At 48.9% G+C, this 19,081-nt stretch overlaps 1 protein-coding gene across 3 annotated transcripts in view; it reads right to left on the bottom strand.

The window, feature by feature from the left end:
* Positions 1 to 1,094: 1,094 nt before the first annotated feature.
* Positions 1,095 to 19,081, bottom strand: part of Acan (aggrecan) — a 62,865-nt gene continuing 44,878 nt past the window's right edge. For 2 of the 3 annotated variants that reach the window (XM_034518534.2, XM_076936158.1), the window contains exons 12-17: positions 14,793 to 18,278; positions 4,755 to 4,913; positions 4,142 to 4,224; positions 3,384 to 3,528; positions 2,371 to 2,553; positions 1,095 to 1,948 (exon numbers count right to left, since the gene is read on the bottom strand). In XM_034518534.2, the coding sequence (XP_034374425.1) occupies positions 1,872 to 1,948; positions 2,371 to 2,553; positions 3,384 to 3,528; positions 4,142 to 4,224; positions 4,755 to 4,913; positions 14,793 to 18,278 (4,133 nt within the window). In that variant the 3' untranslated portion in view covers positions 1,095 to 1,871. Of the gene's footprint in view, positions 1,949 to 2,370; positions 2,554 to 3,383; positions 3,529 to 4,141; positions 4,225 to 4,754; positions 4,914 to 7,974; positions 8,089 to 14,792; positions 18,279 to 19,081 lie in introns of all 3 variants that reach the window. The other variant, XM_034518531.2, reaches the window with a different exon arrangement.

Genomic DNA, 19,081 nt, shown 5'->3' with positions numbered 1-19,081 from the left:
AAAAAATGCACATGTGTGCATGTCTGTATATGTATCTCTTTGTATGTGTATATGTGTGTGTCTCTTTGTGTGTGTATGTGTGCCTTTCTCTCTCTGTGTGTGTGTGTGGTGTGTATGTATGTGTGTGTGTGCATGCATGTAATTGTGTGTATGGGCATGAATGTGAAGAAGCCTGTAGAGACCAGAAAGGGCATTGGATCCCCTGGAACTAGAATCACCTGTTGTAGTGAGCCACCCGACATGGCTGCTCTGCAAGAGCAACAAGCCCTCTTAACCCCTTAGCCATCTCTCCAGCCCCTAAGTCAGTTTCCTTTTGGGGGAAGGGAGAGGGCAGGGATTGAGACAGTCTCCCACAGCCCCAACTGGTCTCAAGCTTTCTGTATAGTTAAGGATGGCCTTAGACTCCAGTCCTTTTGTTCCCCAGTGCTGGGACTACATGTGTGCACCATCACACATGACTAACAGCCCCTGGGAAGTTTTAAAAATTCAAGTTCCCCTGCCTCACTCCAGTGGGTTATCCCAGCCCTTCAGGCGACATACTACTCTGTTTTGGTAGTGAAGATTGACCTAAGAAGGTCTGTTAGTCAAGCACTCTCCCACCAAGTTACTCAGGCTATCTCAATCCCCAAGTAGCTGGGATTACAGGCCATGCCTTTTAAGTCTGGTGCGTCTAGTCTTTTTGAGTACTTCTTTTTGTTGTTTTGAGACAGGGTCCTACTATGTAGCCCAGGCTGGCCCCAAGCTTTCAGTGCTCCTGTCTCAGCTCATTGAGACATCATGCCTCACCTGCAAACCTGCACCCCGAACCACTGAAAGACACAGGGGGACAAGCACACTCAGGCACACACACACAAATAGGTCATATGTGTTCACACAAACAGACTGAATTCATACACACTCAGGTACGGAGTTCATCAAACACAGTGTTATTCTGACAAGACAGAACACACAGGACTCACACACCATTTTGGAGTCATGTGATCAAAGTGTGACTCCATAGAGGTCCCAGATCATGGTCAGATTTTGCTTAAATAAGACGTAGAATAGAATTAAAAAAAAAAAAAAAAAAAAAAAAGGAAAAGAAAAGAAATAGATCTCTTCCAATGTCTTTATTATTATAATTATCATAATCTTTAGTTTTCAAAAATATAAATAGGTGCACGGAACACTGGTGCCTGCACCGTCCCGGGGTGGGGAGAGGGAAGGGGACGGCGGAGCACCCCTGGGAAGGAAGTGCCCCTACCCAGTCCAGCCGAGAAATGACACCTGAATGAAAGCCCCTGCCCCAAGCTCCTTCCCGAATAGATGGCACAGACCTCGATTCCTTTTGTCCAACACACTAAGCTGTAGTATGCCTCTTCCGAGTCCTTCAAGCTCTGCGGCCGCCCTACTCCCCCCTCCCTGGTCCTGTCTCCTTCCAGCTCCTCCTCTGCCCCCCTAGCTCTCCCTGGAGGTGAAGTAAGCAACCATTGTACTGTTCTTGGGCAAAGTCAAGAAACAACAACAAAAAATAATCTTCTTTATTTAATTTAACCCCTTACTTCTCACCCTGACCCTGCACTGATCCCTGGAAAGGCACGGTGGGAAATCAAAGAAATGTCTCTAAATTCAGTCCATGGGTTACAGTGAATTTGCTTTGGCATTTTTTTGGGGGGGTGGGGGTGGGGGGAAGAAGGGGATAAATTAGATGCAGTTTGGGTGATACGGGGAATGGGGCACGCACAATGTGGGTTTTTTTTTCCTTTTTTTTTTTTTTTTAATGGATTCCTTATATGACAAAAAGCGACAGGAAGACTCCATGTGGGTGGGCTGCATGGTCAGCCTGGCTGGCTGCTGGGCTCAGCATCCTGGGCACATTATGGAAGCTCCTCTCAGTGGGCCATGCTGGGGCGGCTCCTCCATGTGGGTCTCAAGCTCCGCTTCTGTAGCCTGTGCTTGTAGGTGTTGGCTGCAGCAAAAGGGAGGTGGGAAATAAACAGTGAGGAGGGGGGAGGCAGGAAGCTTAGGCGCAACCTTCCCACGTGGACAGGAGCCCCTCCCTGTGCACTTCAGAATGTAACCCAAAGCTGCTCCCAACTTGCTCCCCTGGGTCGGATTTCTCAGTAAACTTCCTTAGGCTCGGGAGACAGTCCCAGCCCAGGCTACCAGCTTTCTTATCTCCTGTGGGGGAACAGCAGCATCCCCTGTGGTAAGGACCAGTGGAGAAACCCTTATTACCATCCCTGTGTGGCTTAGTGTGGCTTAGCCTCTAGCATGGTATGGCACCTACAGAACAGTGCCAGCTACCATTATGTTCTGGGGAGAGCGAGAAGGCCCTGTTGGTGGAACCTGACTCTGTGCCATGGAAAGGACCAGGGGGACAATGCTCACGGTCTGTGCAGGTGATTCGAGGCTCTTCCCAGTGCCCACTGGGCTGGCACCGGATGGTGGGCACGTGGCGCTGGACAAAGCCCTCAGTACACTGGTACCTCACCAGGGAGCTGATCTCATAACGATCCTTCTTCTGCCCGAGGGTTCTGGCATGTTCCACCACTGGGGGCTCTCCACAGGCCACTGAGGAACAAATTCCTTTTAGGAAGGGGTCTCATGAGATCTGTGATGGCCCATGTCGGCAGAGACAAGGTTATCCCAGAGTCCATGGTATGATGAGAAAGGGATTAGGCTGTTCTACCCAGTGCTGAGCCTGGACTGCTGGGAAAAAGCAGGGCTAAGAATCCTGAGATATTCAGTTCTAACATCCAGATTCCTCCATGGCACTGGGAAGCAGGAAGGAAATATAAAAGTGGGCTTGAACAATGGGGAGAAGATAAAAGAGGGGAGGGGAAAGATGGGGAAAGAGGACCATCTAGTAAGACACCTGTGACTTCTTTATGAAAATATCTAAAGTCAGGGAAAGTGGGGCCCAAAGGAGGCCCGAGGACACAGGCTGTGAGCAGGAGCACCAGGCTAGGTTCTCTAAGCACTGTGGTGCCCATGGCCTTAAACTTGCAGCATCCAGGCCTGAGAGCTTTGATTTGGTGACTAGCAATTTTGGAGCCTCAGAGAAAGGGTGGTCCAACCAGGGGCCATTATGGGTGACTTTCTGTTGCTGACATCCCAGGAACCAACATATGCATGGTGTTGAGCATTCTATCCTCTAGCCCATGGCTTTCATCTCCTCTTTGTCCCTGTGAAAGGTCCCCAGGAGTCATCTTGTTCTTGTCATTGGCCCTGTGATGCTGTACCATGAGACATCCTCACATCAGCACCCATGTGCTTCTTGAGGATGCTCCCATAGCCCCCAGTAGCTAGGAGACAATTCACCTCAGGTCATATAGTGAGTGGCTGGATTGCAGCTGGAGTTTTTATTCCACCCCGTGGACCTCCCCCCAAGCCTTTCTTACCCGTGCCCTTTTTACATGTGAAGGGCAGCTGGTAATTGCAGGGGACATCGTTCCATTCGCCTCTCTCATGCCAAATCATCACCACGCAGTCCTCTCCAGTGGCAAAGAAGTTGTCAGGCTGGTTTGGACGCCACTTCTCAAATTGCTGTGGACAGGAGGGTAAGGAAATGGTAAGGGAAAGGCTGAAGCAGTATGGCTGGGCTCGACCCACACTTTCTTCCCAATAAGCCCTCCCCCCCCCCCATCTCCTTTTTCATTTCACCCAACATCTGGGTTGTAAGGCACTTGCAAAGGCTGCTGGGATTCTAATCTGATCAGGGGCATCCTGGACTCTATGGATCCTAGAGTAGGCATCTGGTTACATAGCTTGACTCTGGTCCTTTTCATTCCCTGGTAGAGTTCAGCTTTTCATTGACCTGTAGCTGACTGCTCACACAGTCTAGGTAATCTCTGTATTTTATGCCTTGCGTAGACACTAGTCCTTTGCACATAGGAAACTCAAATGTCATACACTTTTCACAGTGGCTTGCTGTCACACCTTTATTTTCTTTTGGCTCCTCCCATCTTGTACCTTTCCTGTGAAGTCTATTTAGCTCCAGGCCAGCCTCCAGAGACACAGAGGAAAGAGACATGACCCCTTCCTTATAGGGTTCCTGCTTGAGCTTGCCTGAATAGCATCTGCTCAGTGAGTTTGCATCAAACTCGATGCATGTTGTTCTTGGGGCCTTTCTCCTACCCCGTATTCTCTGGGAACTCACCAGGGAGTGTCCGTCAGACCAGCGGAAGTCCCCTTCGATAGTCCTGTCATTCAGACCGATCCACTGGTAGTCCTGAGCGTTTTCTGGAATGGAAAGATAGCCTTGTACTTGATGTTGGATACTGTGCACTGCCTTGGGGGCTGGAACTCATGGAGAGGGAGGAGGGAGGCAAGTGGCTCTTAGCAGCATGCCACTGGCTTCTAAGGACCTTGCAAGGTCTCAGGACATGCATGTTTGTGGTATATGTTGGAACACCTTCTCAGGCTGGTATAGGCAGGTGATAGCTACAGGGTTAGCCTGGGATGGCTCTGACTGGCAGGGTTTGTCCTGGGTCAGCTGGGGCTGCTGGCCCCAGTGACCTGTGTCTTCTTCTCTGAGGAAGTGGTGGTGGGAACATTTGATCATCTTTCAGCTCCCTGCCCTGCAGTGTACCCAATCTGCTCCCTCTTTCTTTGGCTCTGTCTCCCTCCCTCCCTTCCTGCCATGCTGGACCTTGTACATGTAAGGTACACGCTGACCACTGAGCTACAACCCTGATTGCCAGTCTGCTCATTTTTGACCAGCAAGACTCTTTTCTCTCACTGTCATGTCCCTTAGCCCCAGCCACACTCACTGTTGACGAACTCCTGTTCTTCAGGGGTGACAATGCTGCTCAGGTGTGACTGCTGCTCCCGACACCGCCTCTCCGCATCCACCCAGGTCTCACGGTCAGGAAAGTGGCGGTAACAGTGGCCCTGGAACTTGGTCCACCCTTCCTCACATTGCTCCTGGTCTGCAACACAGATCAGGGACTTGAAGAGGGGGCAAGACCAGTTGGGACTGTGGGTCACTGCCAATCTTGTGGCATGGACTTCTATGTTTAGTATGCTGTGCCCTGGGTCTTGTGGCATAGACTTCTCTGTTTAATCCACCTTAAATGTTTTGCCCTGGAGGGAGGCAACAGGCTCAGCTAGAGAGAGGCTCAAGTAGGAAGCCAGTAACATCTGACTTTTGGAAGCCTCCATGTGCATGCCACCTGGGAAAGATCTTCTCTTTCTCTGAGATAGCACCTTGGCCCCCAAGATTTCCTTTTATGAATGGATTCATGCCCTGTGTGGGTGAGTGGAGGCCTGGCAGGGTCGGGCAGAGTTAGGGGACAAAGGGACAGCCTGACGGGAGCTTTTGAAATTTAAGGCAAAACATAGTTCAGAGTCTCTGAGGGATTCTGGGAAAAGGAGCTGTGAGCATTAGGTGGAAGTCAGAGAAGAGGATTGGCATGATGGAGCTGGTACCCTCTTCCCCACCGAATCTTATGTGAGGCCAGAGACCATCAAGAATAGCTCTCTTGGGAATCCAAAGAAGACCAAGCTTTAGGCCTTGGATCTGAGCTGGTTGCTGTTGTTATATTATTAGTTTAACTCTAATTATTTTGTGCAGTGCTAGAATGAAATCTTGGGCCTCAGGCATGCTAGACAAGTGTTTCTGCTCCAGGTCCCTGAGTTGGCTCTAGCAGAGCCCCATCATGGCCTCATTTGAAACAGATGCTGTGTGCTGGAGGAGGGCCTGGTCCGGAGTCTTGGAGTGGTTTTTAGGGACAGAGAAGGGGACATCTTGGAGCCAGCTCATCAGGATCAGAAGAGGAGACTGTGAGCTAACTGCCTTCAGTGTCGGCATGTGGATGACTGTAGGTTGGTCCTGGTGGAAGGGTTGCTACTCCAGGATTGGAAAGAAGCCTCCCATCAGGACTCCTCCTCTGTGAGAGCCAGTACTTAAACATCTGCCAATAGGGAAGTGGACAGAGGGAACTCTAAATCCATCTCTTTTTCCGTCTTTACCTGGAACCTCCATATGGAGCAGAGGGCCCTGGGTCTTAGAGAGCTGCCACAGATATCTCAGGATGAGTGGCAGCTTCCAAACTAGGTTTCAATAGTCTGGCTGTTCTAGGAAGGACAGGGAGTTTCCAAGGGGAAGGAGTTTTCCTTGGGCTAAGGGGTGGGTGCTTGGCAAGACTGGAAAAGGAAAGAGGGGGAGTAGAAGGTTGGCTGCTGGAAAAGCAAGAGGTGGAGTAGAGGCCAGGGGAAAGAGGGTCCCCCCTGCTACCAATGCCCTCCTCAAGGGTCAAGATAAACAAGAAGGCCTCAGAGGATGCTCAGCACTGAGACAGAGATGCCATCCTGGGCCTGTGGACCAGGGTTTGTGCCACCTCAGAAACTGAGGGCTGAGCTGGGCAGGTAGGGTCAGGGAGGGAAGCAGCTGGGCACGGTTGGGCGGACCATGCCAGTAGAGGCAGTGAACATAAAACAGACTTCCAAAAAGACTAGAAAACTAGAGATAAGGCACAAGATCCCATGAGGCATTGCATCGAGGTTGTGACAGAGCCTTGATTTTCTGGCACTCAGGCCTGGGGCTCAGGTGAGTGGCTCTACAACCACTTTCCTGGTCTATAAGGATGCAGAGCCTAGCCCCTGTTGAACCCTGTCTCTGTTGAGCCTGGCCCCCCGTTGAACCTGGCCCCTGTTGCAGCAGAGGCTCCCTTTTCTGGATGAGTTCCAGAGCTGTTGTCTGTGTGGATGCTCCAGACCTTTCTCCCATGTGGCATCTTGGAGGGAAAATCCTTGTACTGTCTATTCCTGCCCAGCTGAGACCCCATGCGCCTGACTTCTTGGAGGTACAGATAGAAGGCAGGAGGCCACAGGGAAGATGAGTGTCCCAGCCTTACGGCAGAAACCCTAAGTTCCTCATTGGCTGTACCCTTGGCAATGCCTCCAAAGAATGTGTAATTCTTATTACCTCCTCACACTGTTCAGGCTCAAAGGGAGATTTACCAGGAGTTTCAGCTGCTTTCTGGAAGTTTCTCTAACGAGAGTTTGTTGAAACGGGTTTTCAGCCCAGGCACACTTCCAACTTTCTACGAGCCATTGCTACCAGCATCCTAATGCCTCGGGCCTCCTTTTCTGCATTGGGAATGCCTGAGGCCAGAGAGGCTGGCAGTTAGCTTAGAAAGCACCATCTGTGAGAGTGCTGGGTGTCAGCCTGGTCCTGTCTAGGGCTCCTGGCCCACAGATGCAGAAGCAGAGGTGATGTCAAGGTCCATCAGAGGAAACTCAGCCCCTGAACCTTGCAACAAGACTGCTCTGCCAGGCTAGCCTTTTGATTTGTACGAGGGAGCAAGAAAGCATGGACCAGTGTAGCATTGGGAAGGCAGCCACCATGGTGTGATGGAGAGAGGGATGGCATGCACAGTCCCTGTTCATGCATGATTGGAGCATACTGGTGACATAAGTCTTCTCAGGTTGACCAACCACAGCCTTCATGCCGGGAGAAGAAGAGGACAGCTTGGTTAGCATGGTATTGTAGCTCCCCTAGGGTCATGGAAAGGACATGAAACGCCCACAGAGAACACAGCAAGACAGTGCCCATGATCATGCTGAGAAGATCTGTGGCCATCAGTAGAGCAAGAACCCATTGAGCCTACCCACAATTTCCTTCAGGACTGATGCTGTGTCGTTCTGGCGGGACACATGCACTGGGCTCTGTGGTCCCACCAGCAAGTCTGCAAGCCCTGGAAAAAGGTTAGTGTTTGCAAGGCTATCCGAGCCCCACTTCCCAAAGTATACATGTCTCCTGCTGTCAGATCAGCCAACATTTCAGGGGAAGGTCCCCAAGGGGAAAAAGCAAGAACAAGAGTTAAAATTGGGGGTTGGGGAGAGGCTTCTCAGTTGAGTCTCCCAGAATGGCTCTCCAGGTAGACTTGTGGGCCTCAGCCCAGGCCTGGAACCTGTGGTTAGAAGGAAAGGGTGAGGGAGGAGGAGTTCAGCAGTTAGTAACGTTAGCTGAAGCCGAGACGGCCGTACCGATCTCACACAGGTCCCCTCTGTAGCTCGGAAGGCATAAGCATGTGAAAGTGTCCAAGGCATCCACGCAGGTGGCTCCATTCAGACAAGGGCTTGAAAGGCACTCATCAATGTCTGCAAGAAACCAAGGGCCACCATTAGGACCTCTGCTGGCAATTCATGAGCACCATGGCTTCATTATGGGTGGCCAGCCCTGCTTCTCTTTCCTGAGAACTGTTGCTGCTGCTGCTGCTGCTGCCGCCGCCGCCACCGCCTCTGGTGCCGCCATCTTGGACTGTTGAAACAAAGAACCAGACAGTTTTCCTTGGATGTGTGTGATTCTTGATGGGCAATCTTGAAGCCTTGGGGCCATTTTTCCAGGTTGGAGAGATCTGGTGCTTCTGAAGCCAAATGTCTTTTGTGAGCCTGAGAATGGAGTTCTTTCAGGATGCCTTCTCTTGTGAATATTTCAAGAAGCTGGACGTCTGGATTGGCCTTGACCATGGTAGTAGACAAAGAAATTGGAAGTGAAATTCTTAAAGCTTGGTTAGAAGTCTCATGTCTCCTGGTTTCATCTATAGTTGTGAGACAAGGAAAAGCAGGCAAAACCATGTTCCAGAATGAGCCATCTAGAAGTGCTCTGAGGATATATAGAACCTCAGAAGAAAATGGCCACATGGGAATTTTGTGGGAAACTCATTAGAATTCCCAGGTTGTAGATAGTGTCTTTGTCTTCAGTAAATCAGATTTGAGGGTTTTTGTGAAAATGAAGCCTGAGGGTTTTATTTATTTATTTTTTTTTTGTGAGGCGGAGTAGAGAACAAACCCTTACCCAACATTTTCCCTTGTGATCTCCTTCCAGCTTAAAGCCTCAGGTGGGCATCTTCAATGAATTCTACTTTCTAGATGGGCATCTGGCCAAGCATGAGAAACTCTGTTAGTGAATGCAGACTCTGAGACTCAGCTGGGTACCCAGACCTCTTTGTCAGAGGTGGGCTCTTCCTCCTTTCTGCTCTTCTGCTTCCAAGGCATTCTTTTTGGATGAACTTCTTTGCAAGACTCAAATTAGTAAGTCATTAGCTTTTGCCTTAATTAACAGTTAGCCACATTGAGAACTGAATCTCTCAGACTTGCCTTTCTGCACATTTCTGGGAAGCCAGGAGGCCTGGGGGTGGTGGGTAGGGATTCTGCTGTCTTCATGTTTATAACTCCAGAGCTGCCCTTGAACTTGCTGCGTAGCCGATCTTGAACTTCGGATTCTCCTTCCTTTACTTCCTGAGTTCTGAAGTTACAGGTGTGCACTCTCATGCTTGGTTTATATGGTGCTGGAAATCAAACCAGAGCTTTTAACAGTCTAGGCAAGCACTCTGTCAAGTGAGCTGCATTTCCAACCTGGAGGAGGCTAATTCTTGGTACATGCAATTATGCTTACTTGAGATCCAGGATCCAGTAGCATGCTGATGGGTGGCCTCCTTAAGATGAGCGAGAGCCTTGGCTTCAGAATATGACTTTAATTCATCCTAGGACTTAGACATTGCTGACCATAACAGGAATCTAGACTTTTACATCAGTTCTATGCTAGATAGCAATACACTTTCCTCTGGGTCTTCTTGGCCAAGTCCATGCAATTTGTGTCTTGAGCATCTCCGATTCTTAGGTACCTTGCTCAGCCCATGCTGCTCCTCTTTTCCATATTGCTGGCATTTCTTCTCGTGAAGTTCTTAGCTTCATTTCAAGATGCACACGCCATGGATTAGAAACTCACAGTTCCAAGCAACCCCAAAATGCATGGAGGAACTGACTGAAATCCCGGCATGCACTTGGTTTCCCAGCATGCACCAGGATTCCCAGCAGCAGCAGTAGCAGCAATAGGTCAGGTCAGTCGGCAAGGTGGAAGCTGGGGGGCAGCTCTCCAGCTTCAGGAAAGCTAATTGTGTTCTCTTTTGTCCATTAGCTTCATTATGGGAGACCGGAAGCACTAGGGCAGGGGGTTAAGCAAATGGAGGCGCTAAAGCAGTTGTATAGAGCAGGGATGGGGTGACCTCAGAGGGAAAAAAGCCACACATCAACTCTGGGGTCCTTGGCCCCAACCTTGACACAAAGGGCAGGAAAGGAATAGGTCTGGTGGAGGACAGGCCAGGTGGTTTCTGGTTGTCCCAGAAGCTTAGAGAGGGCTCTAGTCTGGCCAGGGATATGAGAAGTTGGGTTATTTTCCTTTTGTGTTTGGCCAGGGTATGAAGTTTGAGAATTGTTTCAGGCCTGGATACCAAGATAAGGAAGAGTCACAGTCCCAAGAACTGTATAGTACCGGGTACATTAGAGACGCCAAGTGAGTTTTATACTGTAGAGTAATAGCAATGGAAGAGTGTAGTATCCCATATGTGGTTTGCTCAGAAGCACTTGATCACCTTACTTCCTCTGCCTCTTCTTGCAAGAGCCATTCTGGACCTGATTGCATAGCTCTTTCTTTACCAGGCATTTGGGACATCTGTTGGTTATTGGGGCTAAGAGGTAACTGGGACCTTCTAGGGCAGTGTTTCTCAACCTGTGGGTCGTGAGCCTATTGGGGGTTGAATGATCCTTTTACAGAGGTAACAAAGCAGATATCCTGCACACCAGAGATGTACATTACAGTTCATAACAGTAGCAAAATTAAAGTTGTGAAGTAGCAATGAAAATAATTTTAAGGTTGGGGTCACCACAACATGAGAAACTATATTGAAGGGTCTCAGCATTAGGAAAGTTGAGAACCACTGTTCTAGGGGGCTCTGGACAAGGTGGTAGCAGGTGTAAGGAGGTATGGCTCTGGGTCATGGCAGCCTCTATGGTATAAGAGAGGGAAGGAGGGGACTGATATTTGGTGAGATTGGATGCTGTGGACATCCTTTTAAGTTATGATTTCCACAGTGTAGTGGTATAGACACTATTATGCTGCTGGCAGCCAGGGAAACAAATGGCTTGCCCACATTGGTAAGTTTAGGAGAGAGATCGGAAGAGATGGAGAAGAGACAGAAATGAAACAGGAAGCTGAGTGTCTGTCCCAGGTGGAAGGGAGTCCTGGCTCCTGGACTGTCCGAATCTTGTTACCATTTATGCTTTCATCCCAAAAACTTATACATAGTCACTGAATATAGAATTGAGTGGGGGCCGTGCCGTTTGCCTCTTGAGTAAGACCCCCAAGCAACATCTCTAACTCGGGAGAAACAAAACTCTGGGCCTCCTAGTAAAGCCTGAAGGAGGCAGACTTGCAAATGACCAATTCAGCATCTAACCCAGACACATTAGGCCACCATTTTGAACAGGTCTTATCCAGGTTTGGCTTAAATCAGAGTTCATGACCTCCAAGTAACAAGAGGTTTTAATGGCTCATGGAAAAATGTTGAATGGAGAGTGACAGCTGGTGGTTTTCCTCAAGTGACAGCTCAACTAAATGGTTCATCACTCAACAAACAAACAAACAAACTCCTACAGTAGCTATAGCACTCTCCAAGTTACTCAGTATATAGCCTGTACAGTTCTGTTGGGTGATCCTGGGCATGAATTTCCAGAGACAAGAATGGAAGATTTTGTCAAGCATAGAAAAAAAAATTCTGACCCCATTAAATACTCTTAGATTCTGACTTTCTGGTTGAGCATTTCACACGGAAAAGAGAGAGAAGGATTATAAATATGTCTTTATCAATATCAATTTGCATTTTTAAAAGAGTGATCTTTACACTTAAATGTAGGGTATTGCTACTTATGCATTTTAAGACTGCTCTATCTTAAAGTTGATCTTAAATGTGTCTTCAGTGGGCTGCCTCTTCAATTCAGCTAGTTGCCGGTTGAAAGAGTTAATAACTGCCTATGAACTGGTTGGTGAAATGAGGTCATGGAGGTATATGTTATTATATCTATTATTATGTTATCAATTGCTGTTATCTATTTGTTGGGTGTGCTGGTTCACACCTGTGATTTCAACACTCGAGAGGCTGAGGCAAGGAGGATTGCTATGAGACCAGCGTGGGATGCCCGGTGAGAACCAATGTGAAATCTGGTTAAAGCAGTATTTTTCAACCATGGCTACATTTTCTAGCCACTGGAGTAGTTCATTTTTTTTTTAAAGACTTCTGAAAAGATGTCAATGGTGGAGTTCCTCTCCAGACCAACAGCCTCAGAACAGCCTGCTGTGGAGCCCAGGCAGGATCCATCTCAGGAGCTTCTCAAGTGATACCAAGCCGCATCAAAATGGTGGCCCTGGTCAGAAGCGTGCTTCGTGTGGGCGCTACCAGTAACAAGGTGGCTTTTATTACATTTAATTAATTAGCGTGTGTGTAGTGGGTGCAGTGCTCACTATGGTGTGAGTGTGAAGGTCAGAAGACATCTTGTCGGGTTGGTTAATTTCCTTCCACTGTATAGGTCCTGGGGATTGAACTCATGTGGTCAGGTTTGGCAGCAAATGCCTTTACCTGCTGAGCCACCTTACCAGCCCTGTGGCTGCCGATTTTTAACTGGACCTGATTAGGAACCTGAGCATTTATGAAGCCAATTTTTACCACCACCATCATCATCATCACCATCATCACCACCACCACCATCATCATCATCACCATCACCATCACTATCATCATATCTATTTTGAGACTGGGTATAATTCATCCTAGGCTGGTTTCAACTTACTATGTAGCCCAGGATGACCTTGAACTTCTGATCTTCCTGCCTTAGTCTTCTAAGTACTAGTATAATAAGCATGCATCACCACACAAAGTTTTAGATATTTATTCCTACGTCAAAAGTATTGGTTCCTAATTGATCAAGAACTTGTTTGTGGATAGAATACTGACTAAGCAAGGTGGCAGTTACTACTGAATGTTTCCTTTTAGGACTAAGTCCAGTTCCTCTTCTTGGAGAGGATCCCCTGGATACTCAGATATCATAGAAATAATGTTGCATCTTGATACCCGTGGCTCTTGGGAAGATCTGAGCAGTGGAGGTCGAGTGAGGGAGATACAGGTAGCCAGGAAGGCCGTCCTTATGCAGATTGCTAAAGTCTCCTTTTTAATTTTCTTCCTTCCCTCTTTGTTTCGTTTTGAGACAGTGTCTCACTTTATAGCCCAGGCTAGCCTGGAACTCTTGGAAATCCTCCTGCCTCAGCCTCCTGAGTGCTAGGACTGGGGTTATAGATAAGAGCCACTATTCTGGGAAGAATAAAGAATAAATGCTATTGCTACTTTTACTAATTTTAGGGCTGCCGAGAATGCTGTCCATTCTGTCCCCCTCCCCCAACCCTTTGCCAGAATCTCACTATGTAGCTGAGGCTGGCCTTCTCCTTCCCTAAGAGTTAGGATGACATGTGTGCACCATTATGCCCAACTGTGGTAACAAGTCTTGCTTGTAACTTTTACAGGTTGGAAAGAGTTATGAGAATGGTGTGACCAGGTGAGGAGGGATTTGGCCACATGGTCATGAGAGCTTCATGGCAATATTGTTTCTTGGGCGGGAAGAAAAGTCCACATTCTCTGTCCTTGGGGTTATACACCTTTAGGTTCTGATCTGTAGAGAGTGACCCCAGCAAAGGAAGAGTAGGTAGAGAGCCTGCACTGTCTGTACACACATGTATTTATTATGTATGTGCTAAGTATGAAGCATGTTCACTATGTACGAGGCTGTACTATACGGTGAGGTGTTAATATGCTTGGATATTAATATCTAAGAATACAGAGTCTTCTGTGTCTGGTGTAAAGGCTGCTGAGGGAGCTGGCCAGCAGGTAAATCTAGTTGGATTTCTCCTGGGATTAATTTCTTCATTTTTGAATGTGTCCCAGGAGTAAAGTTCCTTTATGAGAGATCCTGCCTTTATGAGAGAGAGGCTGCTTCTGCAAGACTCCCTCTCTGGAGACTGCAGGAGTCAGTCTATCTAGCACCTGTCTGCCCCCTCATAGCTAATGAGAACTTCCCTGTGTCACAGTGATTGCCTTTGTGGCCAGTGGGCCACAGGCATGTTTCCAGGTATGTCTCTGGGCGACAGGACTTCTCTATACAGAACCTAGAGAATAAGTGTCAAGAATCCAGCTGCCTAGAGACCAGAACAGCCTCTGAGCTCCCATGGCCAGGTGATTAAATGCTCTAAGTCCTTGAGGATGAGTTAGAGTCAGCTCACTCCTTGGAGTTCTGCCTTCCTCTTCCCTCAGTCCCCAACATGTGGGGTACTTTTTCTCTGATTATGAAGACTATCCCAGGACAGTGGGAGGACCAAGATGCCTCTCCTTCTCCAAAATCTAAAGCTGCTGGAGCTTGGTGGCTGGGAGAGGGTGGAGGGGAGATGCTGCAACAGCACAGGGAAGTCCTGGTGGCCTGGGATGGGTTGGGACAGAGTCTAGCATCATGACAGAGCCAAAGTGAGACTTCATAGTCCCTTAAACTGTGCAGGTTTTAGCCCACATTAAATATTTGGACATGAATGCCACTAGCAAATGTACTCTGTTATCTCACATTTACTTGGGGACAGGCTCACAAACATAATAATTTCTCTCACTACCTAAATGGGTACTCTCTCTCTGTGTCAAGCACAGATGGCGACATTCACGTGAGTGCTCATGGGATCTAACCCCAGTGGAAGGAAGTCAGTCATCTTCACAAAGCCATGCTGTGAACACGGCATGACGCTCAGTGCTTGCTTTGTTCAAATCCTATTTGGTCTTCTCGGCTACTATTCTCACTTTATGGATAAGGCTCAGAGGGATTTGGAGTATTAGCTGACACTGTCCAGTTGAGCTTTGAACTTCAAAGTTATCGTGCCTCCTTCTGGACTACACTTGCCTACATCCCAAACACATTTAAAGAGAAAATAACCCCCATACCTGCAGCTGTTGACTCTGTTTCCCCCGATCCTTCTGGAGAAGAGAGGGTGGGGGCGTCTGTCAGGGACATGATTGTTTCTGCTGTTTGGGTGTCCTCTCCTGAGTATGAGGGACTTGGGGACTCGATTTCTTGAAGTGTCTCTGTAGGGTGCTGGGTAGGCTGGGCCCACTCGGACTCTGGGATGGTGGTGCTTAGGGCAACGATCACCTCTGAGGTGTGATCAGACCATTCTCCACTGAATTCAGTCCTGTCTCCAGAAGCCATGGGCGTGGCAGAAGGCACACCTGAAGTGCCTGTGTCGACATCGGAGGTAGTACTAGATTCTCCACTCACTTCCGGAGCAGCCGATCCCTCCCCGGTGCCTTCCTGTAAGGTCCATGGGTTACTGCTCACCTCCGTGCCCAAGGTTGTCATCTCCAGATCTGCTTCATGGAAGGCAGAGGTGATTCCATGCAGATCTGGGAACTCAGACAATGTACTGCTGGCCTCAGGGGCAGCAGTCACTCCCACTCCAGCCTCAGGGTAAGCAGATGGGTCACTGCTGGCTTCTGGGACTGAAGCTTCTATGCCAGACCCAGACCCAGGGAAGTTTGTTACAGTACCACCAAGATCCCCAGATGCTGAGGCTTCTCCACTGGCCTCAAAGAGCCGGGGAGTATATGTCATAGAAGGACCATGGCCAAGTTCCTGGGAAACAGTTGGCTCAGTCACGCCTTCCACTAACTCTGAAGTGATTAAAGTGACTTCCGGAAGCCCTGAGCTTTCCCCACTGCCAGTTGCAGAGGCTGTGGATTCTCCACTTACATCAGTGGTGCTAGAAAAGTCTCCACTAAAATACGGAGAGCTTGGTGGTTCTGTGCTGGGTTCTATCTGCCCAGACTGCAATGTGCTTAGGTCCAAAGACCCAGAAAGGTCCCCAGATAGGTCTGGTGATCCAGAATGGGCACCACTGAATTCCAAAATGCCCGAAGGTCCTTCTCCAGCTTCTTGAGCAGTAGGAGCCTGGGTTATAGATTCCACCAAAGTTCTGTCTACAAGAGACACAGTAGGGAAACCTGAGACAAGTCCACTGCCATCAAATGCTCCTGAGGGCAAGCTGCTCCCAGTCTCAACTCCAGAGAGTTCTCCACTGACCTCAGCTTCTCCGCTTGGGAGGCCACTGAATTCTGGAGTGGGGGATGTGAGTCCACTGGAATCGATTGCTCCAGAAGATTGTCCACTGACATCCACTGTCCCAGATGTACCAGACAGATCTGTCTCTGCAGAAGGGAAGCCACTGAGTTCCACAGATCCTAACCCCTCTTCTTCTTTAAATGTAGTAGGGGTCACTTCAACAAAACTGGTGTCCACAAATGTAATGCCAGAAGAATCCCCGCTGCCACTCATGGTGCCCGAAGCCAGGTCGGGGGTTCCGGGTGCTATTCCACTGAACACTGGGAACCCCGAGGGCTGCCCACTGAGATCGAAAAGTCCAGAGGTTTCTCCACTTACAGATGTTATGCCAGAGGACTGGCCAGTGACAAAGAGAATTCCAGACCCTTCTCCACTGACATCTGGTTGTCCAGAGGACAGTCCAGTAAGCTCAGTCACTCCAGATGTCTCAGTGGTGTCAGGAATCCCTGATGGCTGCCCACTGACTTCAGGAATCCCAGATGTTCCCTCGCTGATGCCAGAAGATCCAAATGGCTGTCCACTAACATCAAAAAATCCAGATGTTTCTCCACTGATATCAGGAGATCCGGATGCTTGGCCACTGAGTTCAGTTCCTGAAGGGAGGCCACTAATGTCCACACTACTGTCCAATTCACCGAGGGGCAGCCCTGATACTTCTCCTGCACCACTGATGCCAATGGTTCCCCTTCCTTCCAGCTCACTGGCAGTGGTGGCTGTGATCACTTCCACTAAGGTACTGTCCACAAGGGAGACAGTTGGGAAGCCAGATGGAAGTCCACTAAAGTCAGGCAGGCCAGAGGATGGGCCACTTCCGATGTCCACGCCAGAATACTCACCACTAAATCCAGAGGGAAGGCCACTTGCTTCTGGAGTTTGACCACTTCCTAGAGTTCCAGAAGGTAGCTTGCCAAAGTCCAGGGCTCCAGAAGCAGACCCTACTAAGTCTTCTTTTCCAGAAGGCAAGCCACTAAGGTCCTCAGATCCAGAAGCTGAGGTCTCTAGGCCTTCTTTTTCAGAAGGAAGTCCACTGAGGTCATCACCTACCCCAGAAACAGAGGTCTCTAGGTCCCCTCTTCCAGAAGGAAACTCAGTAACATCTATTCCTGAAGCAGATGTCTCTAGACTATCTTTAGTAGAAAGGCCAAGATCTTCCACTCCAGAAGCAGAAGTTTCTAGACCCTCTCCTCCAGAAGGAAGACCACTCACACCCTCTACTCCAGAAGCAGAGGTTTCTGTGCCATCTCCAGAAGGAATCCCACTAACATATCCTCCAGAGGCAGAAGTTTCTAGACCTTCTGCTTCAGTAGGGAACACACTAATGTCCTCTATTCCAGAGGCAGAAGTCTCTAGACCTTCTCTTCCAGAAGGAAGTCCACTGACATCCTCTACTCCAGAGGCAGAAGTCTCTAGACCTTCTCTTCCAGAAGGAAGCACAGTGATGTCCTCTATTCCAGAGGCAGTAGTCTCTAGACCTCCTCTTTCAGTAGGAAGCGGGGTGACATCCTCTGCACCTGAAGCAGATATTTCTAAACTTTCTTCTCCCGAGGGAAGTCCACTCAAGTCTCCCACTCCAGAAGCAGAAGTTTCTAGACTTTCTCCTCCAGTTGGAAGTACACTGATGTCCTCTATTCCAGAGGTAGATGTTTCTGGACCTTCTTCTCCAGAAGGAAGCCCACTGAGGTCTTCTACTCCAGAGGCAGAAGTTTCTAGACCTTCTCTTCCAGTAGGAATTCCACTGACATCATCTACTCCAGAGGTAGAAGTTTCTAGACCGTCTCCTCCAGAAGGAAGCCCACTGATTTCTTCTACCCCAGAAGCAGAAGTTTCTGTAATTTCCCCTCCTGAAGGCAGCCCGCTAAGGTCTCCTGTTCCAGAGGCAGAGGCAGAGCCTTCAGGACTTTCACCTCCAGAGGGCAGCTTGCCAACTGTGGGTGTGCGGGACCAGGGGACTTCACCATCTCCCGAGGCTGATCCACTTTCTACAGGCAGGCCTGAGCTCACTGTGGGGCTGAGCCCACTGGAGTCAAGGTCACCTGAGGGAAGTCCACTTTCACTTCCTCCTGATGGCTGCCCACTGGAGTCAAGGCGTCCCGAAGTGTCTCCGCTGCCTGTAAAATCACCACTGAGGTCAGGTGCCCCTGATGCCTCCCCTGAGCCTGGCAGCTCTGTTGTGCTTGGCACTGCTTGTGAAGGTGTGTATGGCTCCTCTGAGGCAGATGGAACTTCCGAGGCAGAGGGCTCTGCAGAGGCAGAGGGGCTTTCTGTGTGTTCCTCTACTGCTGGGATAGTGGGAAGCCATGTGGGAGGGATCCCTGGAGGAAAGAAGGAAGCCAAGGTGAAGTGTGGAATCGTGAACTCTGCTTTATTTCAAAGTCATACATGGACCTGAATTCCCTCCTTTCAACAGAAAAATGCCTTTTAAGAGTGTTGGGGTGCTGGAGAGATGGCTCAGTGGTTAAGAGCACTGACTGTTCTTCCAGAGATCCTGAGTTCAATTCCCAGCAACCACATAGTGGCTCACAACCATCTGTAATGGAATCTGATGCCCTCTTCTGGTGTGTCTGAAGACAGCTACAGTGCTACAGTGTACTCATATAAGTGAAATAAATAAATCTTAAAAAAAAAAAAGAGTGTTGGGAACATGTCAGATGATCCCTAAGGGATGTGCTTTAAGTGTTATGACAAAGTGACAAAGGAGGTCAAAAGGAGAGAGAAAAATGAAGGAGGAAGAGATAGAAGGAGAGAGGGAGAAAAGAAAGAAAATTAAAGGAAGAATGGCCTGGGAAGCTCCCTTTATAGCCTCAGGGTCACAGGCTATATGAACTGTGCTTTGTGGGACTCCAAGGGCCGACATCTACATTACCCACTGGAAGTGGCGGGGGGCTATCCCTGAAAAAAAAAACAAACCAAGTTTCCCCTTCAAGTGCTTCCATATTGTCTCTTGTATCTAACTCATGGGTTTCATATGTGGCTACTAGGGTCTTGGTCCACAGTCTAATTCCAAGCCCCTAGCAGAGCCCAATGCTGATAGTGAAGCTGGCTGTTCCTGCTTACGGACTGTTTGCACAGCCCTCCTGGTGATGCTGGTGCTGTTAGAGAGGAAGAACCCATCTCC

This window comes from Arvicanthis niloticus, chromosome 1, assembly GCF_011762505.2.
Source record: "Arvicanthis niloticus isolate mArvNil1 chromosome 1, mArvNil1.pat.X, whole genome shotgun sequence".
Taxonomy (NCBI): domain Eukaryota; kingdom Metazoa; phylum Chordata; class Mammalia; order Rodentia; family Muridae; genus Arvicanthis; species Arvicanthis niloticus.
This window is presented reverse-complemented; position numbering and strand designations above follow the sequence as displayed.